This window comes from Anneissia japonica, unplaced genomic scaffold, assembly GCF_011630105.1.
Source record: "Anneissia japonica isolate Jap-2015-1 unplaced genomic scaffold, ASM1163010v1 scaffold9_len2422644_cov172, whole genome shotgun sequence".
Lineage (NCBI taxonomy): Eukaryota > Metazoa > Echinodermata > Crinoidea > Comatulida > Comatulidae > Anneissia > Anneissia japonica.
In genome coordinates, this window is record NW_022758107.1 from 248083 (window position 1) to 266541 (window position 18459).

Consider the following 18459-nt stretch of genomic DNA (forward strand, 5'->3'; position numbering starts at 1 on the left):
CCCCCCACCCTTTTGGAAAGGAAAAAAGAAAGAAAAAGAAAAAATTGCTCTCCTGAGGTTATTTTCGAACATCTAGAAAACAAAAATTTCGTGGGGGTTCCCCGGCCCCCTAGGGTAGTGTTGTCTTGATCAGCCCCATTTTTAGCCACCCGCCCGGTTGGACATTCGAGATGGTCTTGTTCTCAAGATTAAGCTATTCAAGGTTTTACGGTATATGGGTGATTTACACACATTTCTCACATCGAGGAGCTTTGAAACAAGCATACACTATTAAGACAATCTGATCGCAATATTGCTGTGTCAAACTACAGCTTAATGTGGCCTTAAGGCCTGTCCACATTACCTAACTGTATGCCCATATATAGTCATGATGTGCCTATATGTGGTCATGATGTGATGCCATCATTACCATATTTAGGCATGTTATGTTTTGTCAAATAAAATTTCATAGGACAGGGCTTTAGAAAACATTCATAACACACCTTCTCTAGTACCACCAAACAGCCACTTATAAAGTTTAATGATAAAAATATAGCATTAACGATCTTAATATGTTTAGTAGGATTTTGAATTAATACTTTAGGAGATGCTAAGAATGCAGGACATTAAACATGGAGTTGGGTAGCAACTTGCATGAGTACTTTGAGGCCCGGCATAAATGTACTAATCTCGGAGAAATTTCCACTGGAGACCAACTGTTTGTACACTTCTAAACCATTCTGATAATCCATGGCTCCTATAAAATGGGCAATCTGATGCAATCCCTGCAATATGTTGGGGGACAGCTGGAAAAGAAACATATTCAGTAAATTTAATGAGTTTATCTTATGAGTGTAAGCTGTGGATTTATACCAATAAACATTTAAATTCTTGTTGATAGAAATATCAAGAGGCATAGGCTGGTTTTGGTCTGATTTTGGGGAAGATGCAAAATGACATGGAGTGTGCAAAATTGAGAATGCGGAACCAAATCTGAAAACTTATTAGTATTTTACCACATTTAGTGCTTCTGCACCCCATACCCCAGCCTACACCCATGGAATCTGCCAGTGTCTGCCAATAGTAGATGGCCATAGTGTGACAATACCTTTGAACCTTTGATTCATTGTGTGTGAGATTAAAAGTAAACAAATCTAGAAAAATACTGCGTTAAGTTCAATACAAATGGGCAAAAAAGAGTGACTACTTACTGCATTTTCACATAATTTATCATATAAAGCATTCAGTTTTTTGGTTACATCATCTAGCTTCCTCTTAATTTGCTGTGGAAAAAAAAAACAAGGTGTTTTCAAACTTATTACTGACATACAATTTATAGCAAAGGATTGAGCATTGGTATCACTTGAGCCTCAGAATGATTATGGCACCTCTAGATGGCCAGAAATGGCATTCTCAGACTTTAATTTGAAGGTAATTTTACTTTTTTTCTCAATTTTGTATACAACTTTATAATTAAAATATAAAAAAAAACTAGCCAGTTAGTCAGCCCTTGAATGTGCCACTGATGGGTATGATTATTAAACCATTTTTTATCACTGGGAATAAACCATAAACTACAATAATAAATAATAAATAGCAAAATATTAGCATTTGAAGTATGCTGGATATTAATCACATCATATTTCCTAAAATTAAGCATGAACTTACGGGGTTCAATCCCACTGCATTGATGCACCGATTTTTTAAGCTTTCAAATGTTTGATTTAACACTTGATGTTCAGCTGGAATCGGTGCTCTGGGTGCTTCCTTCTTCTCTACGGGCTCTGCTTTCTGTATCAAGAAGAAAATCAACATCGTTTTTTTATATTACACAAATCAAAGGTGATGTTACTCTTTAATGGAGCTATATTTGGTTTAACAAATTTTTGCTAAAGAAGAACACCCCTACAAAATAATAGAAATGCCTCTTATTTTGCTATATGACATCTTACACGATGATCAGTTGTCAAACTACAGATTAATTAATGCCATTGCATTTTCAATAAATTTGTCAGGTTCTAAATTAGCTACACACTTATGAATACTCCCATGGAAAAAGAAATGTTGCATATGTTTTATGTTTGTTCATATTGCAAGGTTTCTTTCACCTGTCAAGTGGTGCAAGAATATCCAAAAGACTTGTGTTCTGTCTTGGTTTTTTAGAGTAAAGCCGGGCCACTTACTGCACCCTATGCGATCTATAGTGAACCCAACCCCATGAAGAGCATTTTTTACCGACGATTCCTTCAGACTGTCACCACCAATCAACAGAAAACGCAGCGTAGTCTAGCGCTCACATGTAGTGAAGTTGGATTCGTCATACAACGCAGTGTATGTCTGGCTTTATAGACCACAGGTAGTAAGTAAAGTCGTAATGAACACCAGTTGTTAGTGAGCACTCAAACCAAACCATCATACCTGAGCAATCTCAGTTGCTTGTACTTCCTTAGCTTGTTGAGGGTTGTACATCTGTGCATTGTAGCCTTGTGGCTGCCCATAACCTGTTGGACCACCTGGCGCTCCTTGATTCATCCCAGGATGTGCAGCAGACTCAGCACCACCAATGATTGGCGCTGTGATTGGTACTGGGGCTACATATGTAGGCTTTTCCTGATAAAAAATAAAAAATAGTAACGATCATTGTATAAAAAGGTACATTTATTACATGATACATTTGATGATGAGACATTTTAAGATTTTACCATTAACATCAAGATAGATAAAATCATCTGGTTTCATAATATTTACGTAAAATATTTGCAAGAACATGTTTTTCTTGAGGTTAATACATAGAAAGCTCAAAATAATGAAAAACAACAATGCTGAAAGAAACGACGACTGGATCCTGGTGCCAGACTGGATCCCAAGCTTGAATCCAAGTTGTGCCAACTACTATTTATCATTTACAATTTATATTTTATACTGTATAGAGTACTACGTGGCTACATCGCAATGCCACGTGATACTGTTCCATTACTATCAGCAACCCAAAATGTAGTCAACCGGCTTCATTGTCTCCACTGACAAACCACTGATCCCAATTTCTAACGTCATTATTATGATGTTGTATCTTAATTTTTAATTATTCAATTTAATTAATCAACGTCTGGTTGACAACAAAGGGGCCACCTGGTGTTTTGACGGCACTTACGTTGTACTCTATAACATTACTACACAGCAAGCAAGAAAACTGGAGTTTATCTCTAGACATATAGGTTGCCCTCTTAATAAAATCCACTTTCGGGACCTGAGACTGTGGGGTGATCTAGTGCTTTGGTCTCCAATTAGATGGTTAAGCCTATAGATTCTATTATGTTTCTTTGAAAAAGTGGTTTTAAATTAGAGGGGTATCGAATTGAAAGATGTACTGTATATCATTATACAATACTTATATATTACATTTATATAATTAACAGCATGTATTGTATTATATACATGTCAAATTACCTTTTGTTTGACTGGTGGTGGGTCATTCCAAGCTCCTTGTTCCTGCTTTGGTCTAGACTGAGTTAATGAAGATATAGGCTGCTGCGATACCATTTGGGTGGGCTGGAGCGGAGTTGGTTGATGTGGCTGCGAAGGAGCCTTATTCTGTACTTGAGTGATTGGTGCTGGTTGTTGGTTGTAACTAGTTGGATTGTAAAAACTTGTTGGGGTTGCATTTGGATATGTTGGTTGTGAAATGGTTGCTGAGGGTTGATAATAAATCGGCTGAGCTGAGGAACCTGGCATCTGCGGCTTGGGGTAAGCAGGATGATTAAGTCCTTGCTTAGAATATATATTGGTGGGTTTCTGAGTTGCCGGGGAAGTTTGAGTGTAGTATGTGTTGTTTTGTTGGGCCTGTGAGCTTACTTGGCTATTGTAGTATAATCTACTGGAAGTGGTGGTTGTCTTAAAAGAGTTCAATCCCTGAAAAAAAAGCAAGAAAACAAAAAAAAAAATAAAGAAAATCATAATTAATATTCAGTTTTGGGTATTTTATTTAATAAATAATTTAATTTTTGCATTTATAAGCAAGTTACATACATGGTAATTATATATTTTTTCCAATCCATTAGGAGCAATTGAACTTAACATATTAGTATTCATATAATGAGAAAAACATCTTTAAAATCCAGCATGCACGCACCTGTTGCAGAGTTTATGCATGAATGAACACAGTAAACAGTTACAAAAAACATATAGAAACCAGTCGAAAAATATAGCATATTTTTTAAGAAAATAACTTAAATGCAACATGTAATTTTCAAATGTGGTTACAATTTTGTTTGACGATTGATAGCTAATGGACATAATACAGTAAAAATACCAAAATTGATAGTTTCAGACCTGACAATTATTCATCTTTAAATAATAAACTTTGTTACATATATAGGTTTGAATATGTAAATTGAAACAAAGTAGCAGATTAGAATTTGGCAAGCTTACCTGGCTTTGAGATACTTGGCTGACAGTGGGTTTAACTTGAGCTCTATTCTGCTGCTGGTAGCTTGAAGGTGCCTGTCCCTGGGCTTTGTATAATCTTTCCAGTAAATTGGCAACAACAGGCTAAGGAGAGAAAAAGTTTTAAATTTTCATTTAGCTAAGTCTCACATGATGATACCAGTACTGACAACAAACTCTTCCAGTCCCTGTGCAAGTTCAAACACTAATAAAAACTCCACAAACTAAGCTTCATTATGTGGCTATTCACTGAAATATAACAATAACAACAATAACAATAAAATATTAACAATAAAAATAAACTTTGAGATCAGAGGTTTGAAGCTTTTACTGTGAATTTCGCTTGTGTCTTTGGGTAAGAGAATTAACCTATGTTTGTCTCTGTCCAGTCGGGAGAATAAATGGGTACCACGCTGGATGATGTGGCAGTGAGTCTAGTCCCCTTAGTCTGTATAGGCATTAAATTGCAAGCTAAGAATACTCCTCAGGGAGTGGAGGAGGTTACACTTTGTGCTGGTTTGATTATGAGATCCATGACCAGGGATAAAAATAACATCATTACTAATGGCTTGTCTCCTTGGCATGTGCCACAATATAAATTACTTTATAATAATTCTTATATTATTATTATTATTAATAACAATAAATATAACAAGCAGCAACGACGACAGACACAACAAAAAGACATACCTCATTCGAGTCCCGTAGGTAATTAATTGCGGTTGTCAAACTTCCTTGGGATGCTAGAAGTTGAGCATAGCTACTCAGCTTCTGTGCAATAACACTACCCCCACTATCAACATACCCCTGCTTCTGAGCAACTGCCTCTCGTAATATCATTACTTTCTCTACTAGATCCTGAAATGTTAAAAAATTATAACATTATTTGAAGATTATGTCAATTTGATAAAGTATGGAAAAAAAACAAATGTGAATGAGTATGATTTAATATGTTTTGGATTCTATTATTAAAACTTAAAAATGATAGTCTTTCATATGTAAAAGTTTAACAGCAAAATCATACATGGAAATACATGAGCGATAAATACATATTGTTGTAAAATTCATCTTTCTTTTGATTACATCTCTTATGGATATAACATTATTATTCTCATATATGGGCAAATAAGATGTCTAAGACATAAAATTTAATAATTTAGTTATAGCTTAAATACACAATTATTATCAAACCATGAATAATGTTAACGTTTCTGTAATTATCCTTGATTCATTTTTCCATGCTTCATTCGATACGAGCAAATTTCTATAATTTAAAAAATTTAATATATTTCATAAAACAAATGAATTAAAACAATTGGTAAAATGATTACCTGCAGCCCAAGTGCAGAGTTCCCATTAGGGGTTACCTTACACCAGCAGGTTACAAGCTTCTCTACGTTGCCTGCACATATATAGCACAGACAAGCACTGGCTACTAGTTCCTCATCACCCTCCGTCTCAAGTCTTGACCCCAATGAATCTACAAACATTACATAAGTATTAAGTCAGGTTGTTATAGAAATAACGTGTGGAGATTCTATTGTAGGAAAATATGAATATATATCAAACTGGAGGTCAGTTATGTAGGCCTGGGTAGGGCCTACAATTTATCTGATTACCTAAAAATAAAATAAAATACCTGACATTATAATGGAGCTATAGAAATACTGATATAATAATTTCTTTTGACCATGCAGGCATATACAAGCTAAGTGATCTACATAAATATGCTCTTTTGCCTTGCCCTATCTAGGCTTATAATCCTAGCCTCCTATGCTAATAATGGTATGGCGTTAGGGCATATGTAATCCGCTAACGACATAACTAGGCTTCCTTTACTTCCATTCCAATTTTTTAAAATTTTTTTCTTCTTGACATCCATAAAATTCATCTTCTCAGTCATGATATTGAAGGAATTTCATGGGTCTGTTCAAGTCTGTTTCATGCTCTATGAATGAATTGCCATTATGCGATAATTTTGGTGGCCCTCTAGGTACATATGGAAATAGCATACACAAGAATGGTCTTCAGGTTGTGTGCGAAAAACCTTTCAAAGACGATCTTAATGAATGTTGCGGGATAGCAAAATTAGCAGAGGTAAATGATGACTAATGATTAAGATTCATTTATTTGAGGTCATGTTCGCAGTGGTAGTAGCACTGAATTGGCACAATATTTACAGACTTACAATGGAACGTATAAAAATACAATATACATTTAGAAAATGAAATTAAAACATATACCGAAGATAAACTACCTAACTGTTTATGTGAATGAGGTACAATGTATGTCCTTCATTTTATCTTATTGCTTAGTGAACATTATCATTACTACTACAACCACAACCACCACCATAACTACCATCACCATTATTATCAACATCAGAAATAACTTACTGCACAAGGTTGGGAATTCTTCTGCTGTAGCGTATGTGAGTAGAGCAGTTAGTACTTCCTTCCAGTTACTTAGTTCACAGCATTTCACCATGTCACTGAGATCCCTGGTGACAATTGATGATATCAACTGCAGATACACATCAAACAAAAGTTATTTCATGAATGCTAATTAATAATTTCAGAGTCACAAATATATAACTGTGACTATTTCTAAAATATATTATCAAAAATACCCCTCAGCATACAAAACCACTCACACTATGGAAAAGTTAAATTAAAATATATTTAATCAGCAACATTTAGAGAACAAACTCACTCTTGAAATGTCACTCTTATTTTTCTTGAAATATTTGCGTTGAGTTCTTGCGAGAAGTTCAGGTCCACCTGCTATTGCGAGGATGATTGCATCTGCTAACCGATCGTCATGGAGACACATCTCCACAGCAGCTTCAAAATTACCCGTAAGCAGCGCTTTGCTGAGGAGACCATTTGTATCTGAAAGAATATATTATCTTTAAGTTTACTTTGGTTGGTCCTGGTACTTGTTTCTTTGTTAATATTAATGGCCAAACGAATACTAAAATTAAATGACCAGGATTTTAAACAAAAACCCTGGGACTGGGAAGCAACTAAAATTAACTACTTCTTGGCGAGTGGATTGGCCGAGAGGTTAAGACAGGGGAACCGTGACATACAGTCATAATATCGGCGCTGGTTCGAACGGCACGCTCGCCTATGGTTCCGGTGGTGGAACAAGTCTTCTCGGATAACGTCATTAAACCGTAGGCCCAGTGTACAATATTGGCTCGTGTGCACTTTAAAGAACCCAGTACATCCTTCGAGAAGTGTAGGGGGTTACCCCGGTGTACTGGTCCATCTCTAGTCCCCTGTCCGGCCACAGAAGGAGCACTTACGAAGCGGCCCATGTCAGGTATCCATCCTACCTGCGAATCCTTCTACCACACTACGTAAGCTAGATCATACACACTAGCTACGTAGTCACTCGAACTACTTCTTATGTAGCATCTTACCTTCATCTTTGCAAATGCTATATGGGGAGTCGGGCCTAATGTCTTGCTTTCCATCAGTCCTATTCTCCACTTCCACTGTCCCTCCAGCAGCGATGGCATCAAATGCAGCAGCTCCATCACCATCGCCAACACCATCACTTGGTGTCTGAAGAAAATAGTCAATAATGAAAATAACTACTGAAACCAGGTTGAAATACAATGTAAGATAATCTATGTTTCACGGACAGTAGAACCCCTATTAAGGGGACACCTTCACGGCCAAAAAAGTGTAACCATAACTGGGGTGTCCCTGAATAGAAGTTGGCTAGTGTTAAAAGATATACTTTTATTCGCTTTGCGGCCAAAAATGTGTCCCCTTAATGGGGGTGTCCCAACGGAGGTGTTCTATTGTATACCAAAAGGAAACGGTACATTTAAACATTTAGTACCAAATGCGGATTGAGGGCCAAAATAATAACCTCTGCTACATAAAAAACCCTAAGTAAATGAATGAAACATGAAAATATACCAAGCAACACAAAAATAATCCACACTCTACCACAAACTAATTCCAAGTTCAAGTAACTTTATTCTTTTTATGATGAAAAACATAGTGTGAGCATTCTTATACAGTACATTTGGTGCTACAGTTAGTTTTCTTCTTTTTCTTACAGGCCAACTTCATAATGGAAGGCTTTGGCCCAGTAGCTCTATTTTTTTCCTTCTGGAAAGTGCCGTAACAGTTTGTGGAGTATTTACAATTACTATAATTAAAGTTTTTTTATTATATCTTAAACTACTCTAGACTGACCTCTAAAGTAAACATTTGATATTTGTCTGTGCAGAAAAGTCTGACAGACATTGTGCTGTACACCAGCAATTCAACCATCTTTATTCAAATCTTCAGAGTCAAATGACATCACTTAAGCGTATATAATAAGTTTTACTGTATAAAACAAACATGCATTTTTAACTAACCTTGGATCCAACGCTTGGCGACAGGGTACCACTTCCAAGGTTGATGTCACTACCATCTTCATCTGTGTTGATGTTTTCCATCCTTGCTGCTAGCTCTTCTAAATTTACACCTTGATCATTACCATTTTGCAGGCCAATTTTAGCTCCAGTTGCCAGGGCAACTTTCTTGGTCAATTCATGCGAGTCATGGCCAAGTAAGGAAATGAAATGATTCCGTGGTTCTTTTTCAAAATTAACCTGGGATATGAAAAAAAATAAAGCAACAGGATAAATAAGTGAATAAATGCAAAGATGTGTTCCTCTTAGCTGTCATCCATTTTTTCATCATTTTCAAGAAAGTACAAAATATAGGCCTACTCCCTTCTGAGACTCCCCTCTCCCAAAAGAGTGTGTAATAAAATGGTGATTGTTGTCTTTTTAGATCATGTGTACACTGTCATAGGCAGATTGAGGGAGGAGTCGGTATGCCGGGCTGGGTCCTCTAGATTTCTCAAAAGTATAAAAATAATTATATTCAAAATCTGAGAGTGCCATTTCCAGCCACCGACAGGTGCAACCGTAATAAATTTTTTCCCGACGCTCTATCTGCTTAAGTCTCCCCTTCGGACCCACTCTATGTAAATTCACTGACTGTAAATGAAAAAATTGGATTACCTCTTATGGTGTATTAAAAATTTCAAAAAAAGATCCAAAAATAATTAATAATGGTAAATACCAATAATGATTTTTTTTTTTTTTATGTTAGATCCATATCAATTAAAATTGAATTTAGCTTTCTAAAGATTCCTATAAAGCAAATAAAATTATAACAAAATATAGTACCTAAGGAAATGTTATACGTAGGGTAACTAGTACATACTACCAATTTTCATAAAATGCATATATAAACAAACATATTGAGTAGAAGCTTGAGATCCATACCTTTAGGAAATTCCACATTTGCTTCTCAATGTCATCGTCAGACTTAGCTATTTTCGAGCTGCAGAATTCAACAAAGCCACCATCATTTATGGCACTCTCCAAATGCTTAGATCGATTGATGAAATCAGTTTCTGTGATCACCTGACTAATGGACACCTGCTTAGACACCGATTGATGAGGTTGTTGTGATTTTACATGTTCAAACGAGACTAGCTTACCCCCAAACTGTGAAAAAAAACCCATAATTACATAAAGGTTAATTAACCGTTGAGCTATGATGCACTGATAGATATTAAATATGCAAACTCAAAAATCATGAAAAACCTTTACAATTAAAATTTGTATTGTTCATCCAAAAAATCTGAGTATTGATTAAACTGAGTAATTAGCATAAGAATGTAGCAGTATTGTATGCTTTAGTACAGAGAAGCTGTAATACTTTTACTCATAACTTTTGCAATAGTAAGTCGATTCCAGTAACTGACCAATCATTCGAAATATGGAGAATATTAATACAGGTTAAAAAGTAAATTTTCATATTTTTGTAACTAACACTGGTTTTGGCATGGACCTTGCACTGAGCACCACACCTAAGATATAGCAGAATTTAACCATGGATGTGGATGTATCACCTACCAAACCATGATTAGTGAGCATTAATTGTTACTTACAGCAAAGTTGGCTCCTACAGGTCTTCTCAACCACTTGGGTGGCTTCTTGAGGATGACCGCTTCCGTCGGTACTTGTTGAGACTGCTGGCCTGCAACTTGACCATAGTTATCCATTCCAGGGAACGAGGAGGCAACCTAACAAGAAAAAAAAAATCATACTTATTGATTGTGTCATACCCAATATTGATATGAAATGTGTATTAAATACACATACAGAAATGTAGGCCTACTTTACAAGTCATTAAATCTGGGAAAACCTTTAACATGCAAATTTAAAACGTTGAAGTGTTTATTTAAAATAACTATCATCATCCATTCAGCTGTGAAACAGGCGACCACAGGATTTTTCCAAACACCACAATCCATGGCAAGACTGACAATTCTATCTGGCTGTAGCATGCCTTCAGTATCATCTAATAGTCTCTGAACATAGGATAGGTATGATGTAATTTGGCTACCAGACCTACATGATAATTATAATGCTATTTTTAACAACTGCATTATTATAAAGTCATCAACACCCCCACTTCAAGAATTCTGGATTCTGATATGGAATCACTGACTTATAAACCTCTTCAAAAATAGCATACACATCTAAAATACATTTAGCTCTACAACTACGTTAACATTAGTCACTTTACATTTTGACTGTCGGAAAATCTCACTGTGTACCATTTCATAAGGTAACTGCTAAAGACAAAATAAACTTCTGAAATAAAACAATATTTACATTATGCTGCTGTTGCTGTTGCCGCTGATCATCTGGGTAGGTACCGCCCATCAGGGAGTGCACACTGACATGCCCGTCAAATGACGCCGTTGAGATCAAACCCGGGTTACGTGGACACCACTGAACATCAAAACACCATTGGCTACTAGTCGGCAGTTCATAGGTCACTTCTCCTCCTGCTACCGCACTGTTTGGATTCCAACACAGGATGCGGTTGTCCTTGCCACAACTTAGAAGAAGGTCAGAGTCCTGTGGGCACCAAGCAATCGAGAGTATTCCCCTGAAAAAAAAAAATTAGTAATTTTCACTTTTACTGCATATTATTATTATTATTATGCTTGTGTTTGTGGGTATAAACCATAGAATTTCATATAAAGAAGTAGAGAACTCATTCCCAACTTTGCGTAAATCTAAGGTCAACACATGAAATATAGACACTGTGGACGCATGGCGATAAAGAAATAACCAGCATTTGTGCTTTGAGCTTACACATTTCTCAGTAGCAGGAGAATAAAAGAATTTTCTACTAACCTTTGATGGCTTTCCAGGACCTTCAGAGGAGAGGTGGCAAACCTCAGATCCCACATTTGTATGACTGGAGAGTGGTCATCTTCTGATGCTAACGCCATCTGTGTGGCAACTTCTGGGTGCCAAGCAACTACTTTACAATGCATCTGCCAAGAAAACACAAATTTTTAAATAAATATCAATAAAAAAAATTGTAGATGGTTCCATTAATCTGCTTCAATAACCTACCCTAATTAATATATGAAACAATCTTTACACTAATAATATTCCCTAAAATATCCTAATCTGTATTTACCATCATTAAATTGACTTTGTTCTCCAGATAATTTTCAATTATTTTATAATCATTCTAGAACTTCGGAAATCTATTCTCTATTTCTCCCCTCCCCTTTATGATTTCTACTGTAGACTTTCACACATTGCCTTGATCACTGGACATCAACTATGTCTGACATTAGAACAGCTCTTCTGATTTCAGATGCATGTTGATAATCATGCTCTTCTGTAATTATTTTCCTAGCTGAAGACTTATTCAGTCTATCAAATTGTATTTGACAAAAAATCTCACCACAAAATGAGTCTTATGGTTAGAAATTCAAAAACTAAGTTTATATTATATTTGGGTAGATCACATTATGAGATTTAATTTGGTCTTTGATAAGTAGATCCAGAGATGTAATCATTTAAATTTCAGGTGTATGAGAACCACATTTTGAGAAAATCATCCTCAAAGATAAACCAATCTGTACAAATGATAGGACTGGAATTACAGAGTATGTGCAGAGAACACTGTTTTAGTTAGAAAAATCACTTAAGAAGTATACAATCATAAAATTTAACTAGCAAGTTACTCAAAAACATTAAAATCTAAATTTTGTAAACATTTTGCCTTTGACCTCTTTTGGTGAATATCTGAATATGATTTCACCAACGATGTGTCTCATTTCATGGTAAGACCTCACAAGTGTGTTACATACCTAAATATGGTCACATGACTATATATGGGCATACAACAGTTTATTGTCAAAGAGAATTTGATGGTCTGGAGAGAGCTTTAGGATTTATTACTATATAGTCTGTCCTTACCCTTGAGCTATGGTCAGTCACTTTTATAATCGGTTCGTTTTTACGCAAGTCCCATACAACACAACGTCCACCTGGGCAAGTGGAAGCCAATATATGTTGCACTTGCCTGTTCCATGCCAAGCAACTTATATCATCTGGAGGCTAACAACAAAATAAAAAAATATCAATTTTATGAATAGAATCAAATAATTCATAAACAAACTGTACGTTTTTTTTTGGTTTTTTTTTTTCACTTTTACAAAATGATCAACAATTAAGAAATGTTTTATATTGAATGTTTACCTGAGATTTTGCACCTGGTGACATTGGTGATGCTGTATTGTTGAGATCCCAAACAAATATCTCGGAATCACTCGCTCCAGAAGCTAAGAGGTTAGCTTGAAATGGATTGACGTCAAGGGCACGTACAGTACCTGTATGCTACAAAATACAATGTACATATGTAAATATATTTTAGTTTTCAAAGGTTTCACGGATGAAGGATGGTGAAGATTTAGATTTTAATTCTGGACTTGGATGAATCTACTCCAACACAACAGGTACATTGCATCATGTTGGAGTGGTGGTAAACACCTGAGGTATTAGTTGGTGTGTCAATATCTGCCACAAACTCCTTAAAAGCTTAAATTTAAACGGTGAAAGGGAAGGGTAAATGGAGGGTATATGGTTTCGAGCCGAAGCCTGTCACATTGCTTGGTTCTCTAGACAAGGCAGTACTTGGCATGTAAAGTAAAGTGGGAAATGTCCTAATGTCATTTTGCCAAATGTATTTGACTTGGGGAGCTGTATGACTGAGGATATCCCATAGAGAGATGAAGTTGTGGTTATTAGGCAGCACCACAATTTTTTTTCCCCAGTAATTAAACTGACCTATACCAACCTTTTCAATCATTTCAACTAAAGAATCTTGTTCATTAAGAACTTTCTGTGCATCATACAGGAATATACGTCCATTGTCTGTGCCTCCAATTATCAGGCCACTTGTGTCTGGGTTTTCAGGGTTTATTCCATGACTACCCCACATTATCTTATGGAACCTGCAAGGAGAGAGTAAAATTAAAGACTAAAGCCTTTGCACTCATTGCATTATAAGCGCTGGACGTGATGCCATCTGCTGATTGTAGGTGGCACTATGAATCTGGATCATTATAAAAAACAATCTGAGACGCATCTCCATTAAAAAATCATGTCAGCCAAGACCATAGGGCGCAGTTATTGTCCGGCTTTATTTAATGTGGTCTTAAGACTAATGTATAATCTGCTTTAATAGTACAGGACCTGCAGTCGTGTAAATAAAACTTAACTATTGGTTTAAGGGTTGCCTCAATGCAACAATTTATATTAGAGTCAAATAGACCACACATAGCCTCTTTTGGTTACATTTTTGCACCTTTTGTTAACCTTTTTGCACTATACAGTAACTTCTCTTCTCCCTCTACTTAAAGACTAACTTTATGGTATCCACATCCACACAGTATATATTCAGATTCTCAAATTAATGAAAGTAGGTCAGGTCATAATAACTTAGGGGCTGAAACATGAAGATTACAAGACAGCACACTGGTATTAGACATTCAGTTATAGTACTTTACCTCATAGATGTACTCAAGCTAGCCTTCCTTTCCATAGCGAGACCTGGCTTATTCAAGCTCAATGAGTATATCTCCAAGGCTGCGCTGGTACTAAAGGTAGCATCAAGCTGCTGTGCCGCTGTCCCTGTAGCCAGGTAGATGGGATACTGGGAAGAAGGGCTCCAGGCCACATTGGCCGTTAGGTCTATCTCTTTCACCTTCATAACGCTGTCTATAATAATGGAACAAAGAAATTCAATTACATTCATTAAAGTCCTGTTCACACTGTCTAATTTTATGCGACAAATTTGTCACGTGTGCGATGTGTCCATATATTGGTATGACACATGATAATGTCATATTTACTGTACACCCAAATATGGGCATATCAGTTATTTGTCACATAAAATTTGACAGTGTGGGCAAAGCTTTATATACATAATCTTCGTAAATAATAAGTAGTTTAGACACTCTCCTACAGACAACATTTGGCTATGGAAGGACTTTAAAATCTGTTGAAAAGTCTGCATTGTCCTTGCACTATAAAGAATAAACATAGACCTAGCCTACAGAAAGTTTAATGTTTATGAATAATTCTGCTCAAGTCTATTATACAGTTCACCCTCAAATTCGAGACCCACTTGGGGATATGAAATCTGGGGTGGTCTCCGAGTTCGGACTCCACATAAAATGCTAGCTTAGTGTTAACAGATTGATGATTGTTATTTGGTTGTTTGAAATGTAGTCTCGAATTGGAGGGGTCTTGGATTGGAGGGTGCACTTTACACTGTACAAGTATGCTAATTATTTATAATTATTTGGTCAACTATTGTAAACTTCTTAAACAGGGGGTGGGGGGTGGGGTCGAGAATGAGGATTGCAATTAGATTTAATTAATTAAATTTATAGTACAAAATACAAGATTTATTGTTGTAACGTTGGAACAAGACAAATACAAAATTTGTTTCCAGTTGCATAAAAATACACAAAAAGTGCAACATAAACTATATTGATTCTGGTCCTTAAACTTTATTGTTTCTTTTGTCGGTCATAATTTTGACTTCTTGTGGAGGGGCGCCATGAGCGTTTTCTTTAAACGGATACCGGCGCTTTAAAGTTTTCATTATTATTATAAAATAATAAATAAAATAAATAATATAATATAAATTAATAAAAAATATAATATGAAATAGGTAGGCCTACTTAATACAGTATTAGAAGTTGGTATATTTTCTGCTAATTTCAATAAACACCTTTATTTACCCCATTGTATGTACAGGTACTTCATTATTAACTGTAACAACCCAAACTTGAACATAATTTTAACATTTATAGTAATCACATTTTCAATGTGTTATACCGGTACTGTAGGCTATGGAGATATGATTTTTCTGTTGGTTCAAAACATAAATTTTCAAATAAGCGAAATGAAAATAAACACGGCACTAATTGATGTTTTGCGAGTTGAAACAATAAAAACGATAACAAAAAAGTTAGCAAATCAAGATTTGTAGGCCCTATACTTTACTACAGGACTGGCTAATTGTATTAAATAAAATGGCAAAACAGTCCTCGAATTTCACTGGGTTATTTTAATGAGGAAACCAGTCAGGAAGTGAGGAATATTAACATACAGTATGGCAATCGCAAAGAAAAATTCAACTGGACGTAACAGATATGTAACAACATTAGGACAGGATTTGCCATTCTGGGTTGAAAAATTCAATTTGTCATAAGAATCGTTACAGAGATATTATGTCCGTGGTGACCCAGCACAATCAAGACTATGTTGTTTTAGTTCAACTTGTCGTAACAAAGAATCGCACCAATCGAAACAAATGTTAGAAATTCTGACTTTACGTCGACAGGAAACCAGGCTTAACAGCTAGTCTTATAGACTAAGTAGGTTGATGTGTCTGTGCCATGATTTGAGTGAATGCTTACGATGATGAGTCTCACTCCCAACTCAGCATTCCTCCAAACCTTGGTGGATCGTGGGTGACAGGTGTTGTTTGATAATCTAGCCTAGGCCTAGGCCCTTGTTTGTACTCTAGGCTTAGCATAGGCTTGGGCTAACAATTAAATGCCAGATTTTTCCATTAATAATAAATCAAAAATAAATATTGAGACAATACGCAGTTCAAGCAGGACATGGGGCTTACATAAGCGGTACCCAAGCTGCTCAGATAAAAATGGCCTAATAAAATCCATACTTTCCGGGGTCAACCAATCAATATGCCTCTCCTACCTACATAGGCCTATAGGCTAGGCCAGGCCTTATTACTGTATGTAGCTAGGCTGGGCTTATTACACAGCCAGCGAGTGAAAATAATAATATTTTTAATCAACGTGATGTAACTCACCTAACAGTAAATATCACTTTGGTATAAACAAAATTGATTCAGATTCTTTCTATCTTTAAATATATAGATTGATATTTTTAAAACGCCCTGCATTCACCACTTTTTACTACCGGCTTTTTATATTCATAAATCAACGTGGCAAGCGTCAACTCTTGTGTACTGCCACTGTCTACTATACTTTAATTTTGCGATGAGCCTAGCCACCACCAATAAAAGAGAAAATGGCTCCAAGAACTCGCTGTTAGTTGATGCGTGTACACCGACGTGTCCCAATGACGTGCATCAATGATGTATTTGCATCATTGTCACGTCAAGGGGGACACGTCTGATGTTTAATGCATTTAATGCAGATACTGGGAACTTGAAATACTGTAGATTGATCGATGTGGTGTCATCATCAAATGACCAGAATACTCAGGGGAAGCCACAGAGAGTCCCTCGCTAGTCATAAGGTTTGCTATTTTTACATAAGAGGTCCGATACTGAGTCATAAAGAGGTCATTGTTTCAGAATAGGCTCAGAATTGCTAATTGGACATCGCTTTTAACTTCAGCACTTTCGTCCAATGTGTTTTGCTGCTTCTGTGCAACGTGTGCTCAAGTTTATAAAAGTTTATTTCATATTAGTTGAGGAAGTTTTATTTGTTTATTTATTTGGTTTAATTTTGGTAATCTATCTAGAGCTGATTTGAAATTGATTTTTCATTAGCCTGGATGACCTCAGGTGGAAGGTTATTCCAATTATTTATTGTTTTGGGCATGAAACTATAAGTTTGTGTGCGACATTGAATTGGGGTGTATTTATGTGAATTCACAATTCTTTGTTTTCTGGACGGTTTCTTGACATACCATCGGAATATTTATAGCAATATCATTTATGGCTCGTTGAAATAACAATAACCTGGTTTTTTCTCGGCGTTGTTTTAGAGTTGGCCACTTAATATTGTAGTATTGCGCGGCCACTTGACACTGTTGTAATCAGATACTGTGAATCTTCTTTGCACCATTTCCAATTTGTTTATTAGACAATCATTAGACGAACTTGATTTGGGTCCCAAACCTGTTTATAAGGACCACTATTCATAAAGCTCATTATTTATAAGGTTCGCTATAAACAGGTTCGCCATTCATAATAAGAGTTCACTAGTCATAATCAAGAAGAGTTCGCTGTTATAATATAAAAATAGGACCGTTAATCATGAGATTCGATTCATAATAACAGGATTGCTATTCATAATTTTAAAAAAAAGATGTTCACTATCCATAATAAAACAAAGAGTTTCGCTCCATAATAATAATAATATATAAAAAAAGAGGTTCGCTATTTATAATAATAAAAAAGAGGTTCATTGGTTGGTTGTGTATATAAACAATAAAAAAAATATAAACATAGGCCTATAAACATGTTTTCGACACCGGTTTTCCAGTCTGCAGAGCAATTTTTCGATCTTGTTAGATCTCTTTCTAGAGTGCAGCTCAGGATTCAAGAATGAAACACACGACTGACTGCAGTTTGTAATTTGAATTACAGGTTTAGGACAAATATTTCCAGTTTAATGCTCGTCGTACAAGCTACAAGTCGGACAAAAGATGTGTATAAGAGACAGCTAAGTAGGTTGATGTGTCTGTGCCATGATTTGAGTGAATGCTTACGATGATGAGTCTCACTCCCAACTCAGCATTCCTCCAAACCTTGGTGGATCGTGGGTGACAGGTGTTGTTTGATAATCTAGCCTAGGCCTAGGCCCTTGTTTGTACTCTAGGCTTAGCATAGATCTTCTTAG

The 18459-nt window shown here is 35.9% G+C and overlaps 1 protein-coding gene across 1 annotated transcript; it reads right to left on the bottom strand.

Annotated features, from left to right (window-relative positions):
• Positions 1-6: 6 nt before the first annotated feature.
• On the bottom strand, positions 7-16894 carry LOC117125076 (protein transport protein Sec31A-like). The gene is made up of 21 exons (XM_033271454.1): positions 16677-16894; positions 14335-14545; positions 13623-13779; positions 13025-13162; positions 12743-12883; positions 11660-11802; positions 11129-11408; positions 10399-10533; positions 9728-9952; positions 8807-9043; positions 7850-7994; positions 7135-7313; positions 6819-6945; positions 5754-5902; positions 5113-5280; positions 4408-4527; positions 3427-3888; positions 2398-2589; positions 1648-1770; positions 1191-1262; positions 7-785 (listed from the first exon to the last, which is right to left on the bottom strand). Exons 2-21 carry the CDS (start codon positions 14535-14537, stop codon positions 606-608), a joined length of 3576 nt encoding a protein of 1191 aa, XP_033127345.1. The 5' UTR covers positions 14538-14545; positions 16677-16894; the 3' UTR covers positions 7-605.
• Positions 16895-18459: the final 1565 nt, after the last annotated feature.

Excerpts from the sequence above, each read along its gene's own strand:
- LOC117125076 (XM_033271454.1), bottom strand. The coding sequence starts at position 14,537 with ATGAAGGTGAAAGAGATAGACCTAACGGCCAATGTGGCCTGGAGCCCT. Across the intron at positions 5,903-6,818 it reads AGAATTCCCAACCTTGTGCA|ATTCATTGGGGTCAAGACTT; the intron begins GTAAGTTATTTC and ends TAATGTTTGTAG. Across the intron at positions 4,528-5,112 it reads ACCTACGGGACTCGAATGAG|CCTGTTGTTGCCAATTTACT; the intron begins GTATGTCTTTTT and ends TTCTCTCCTTAG.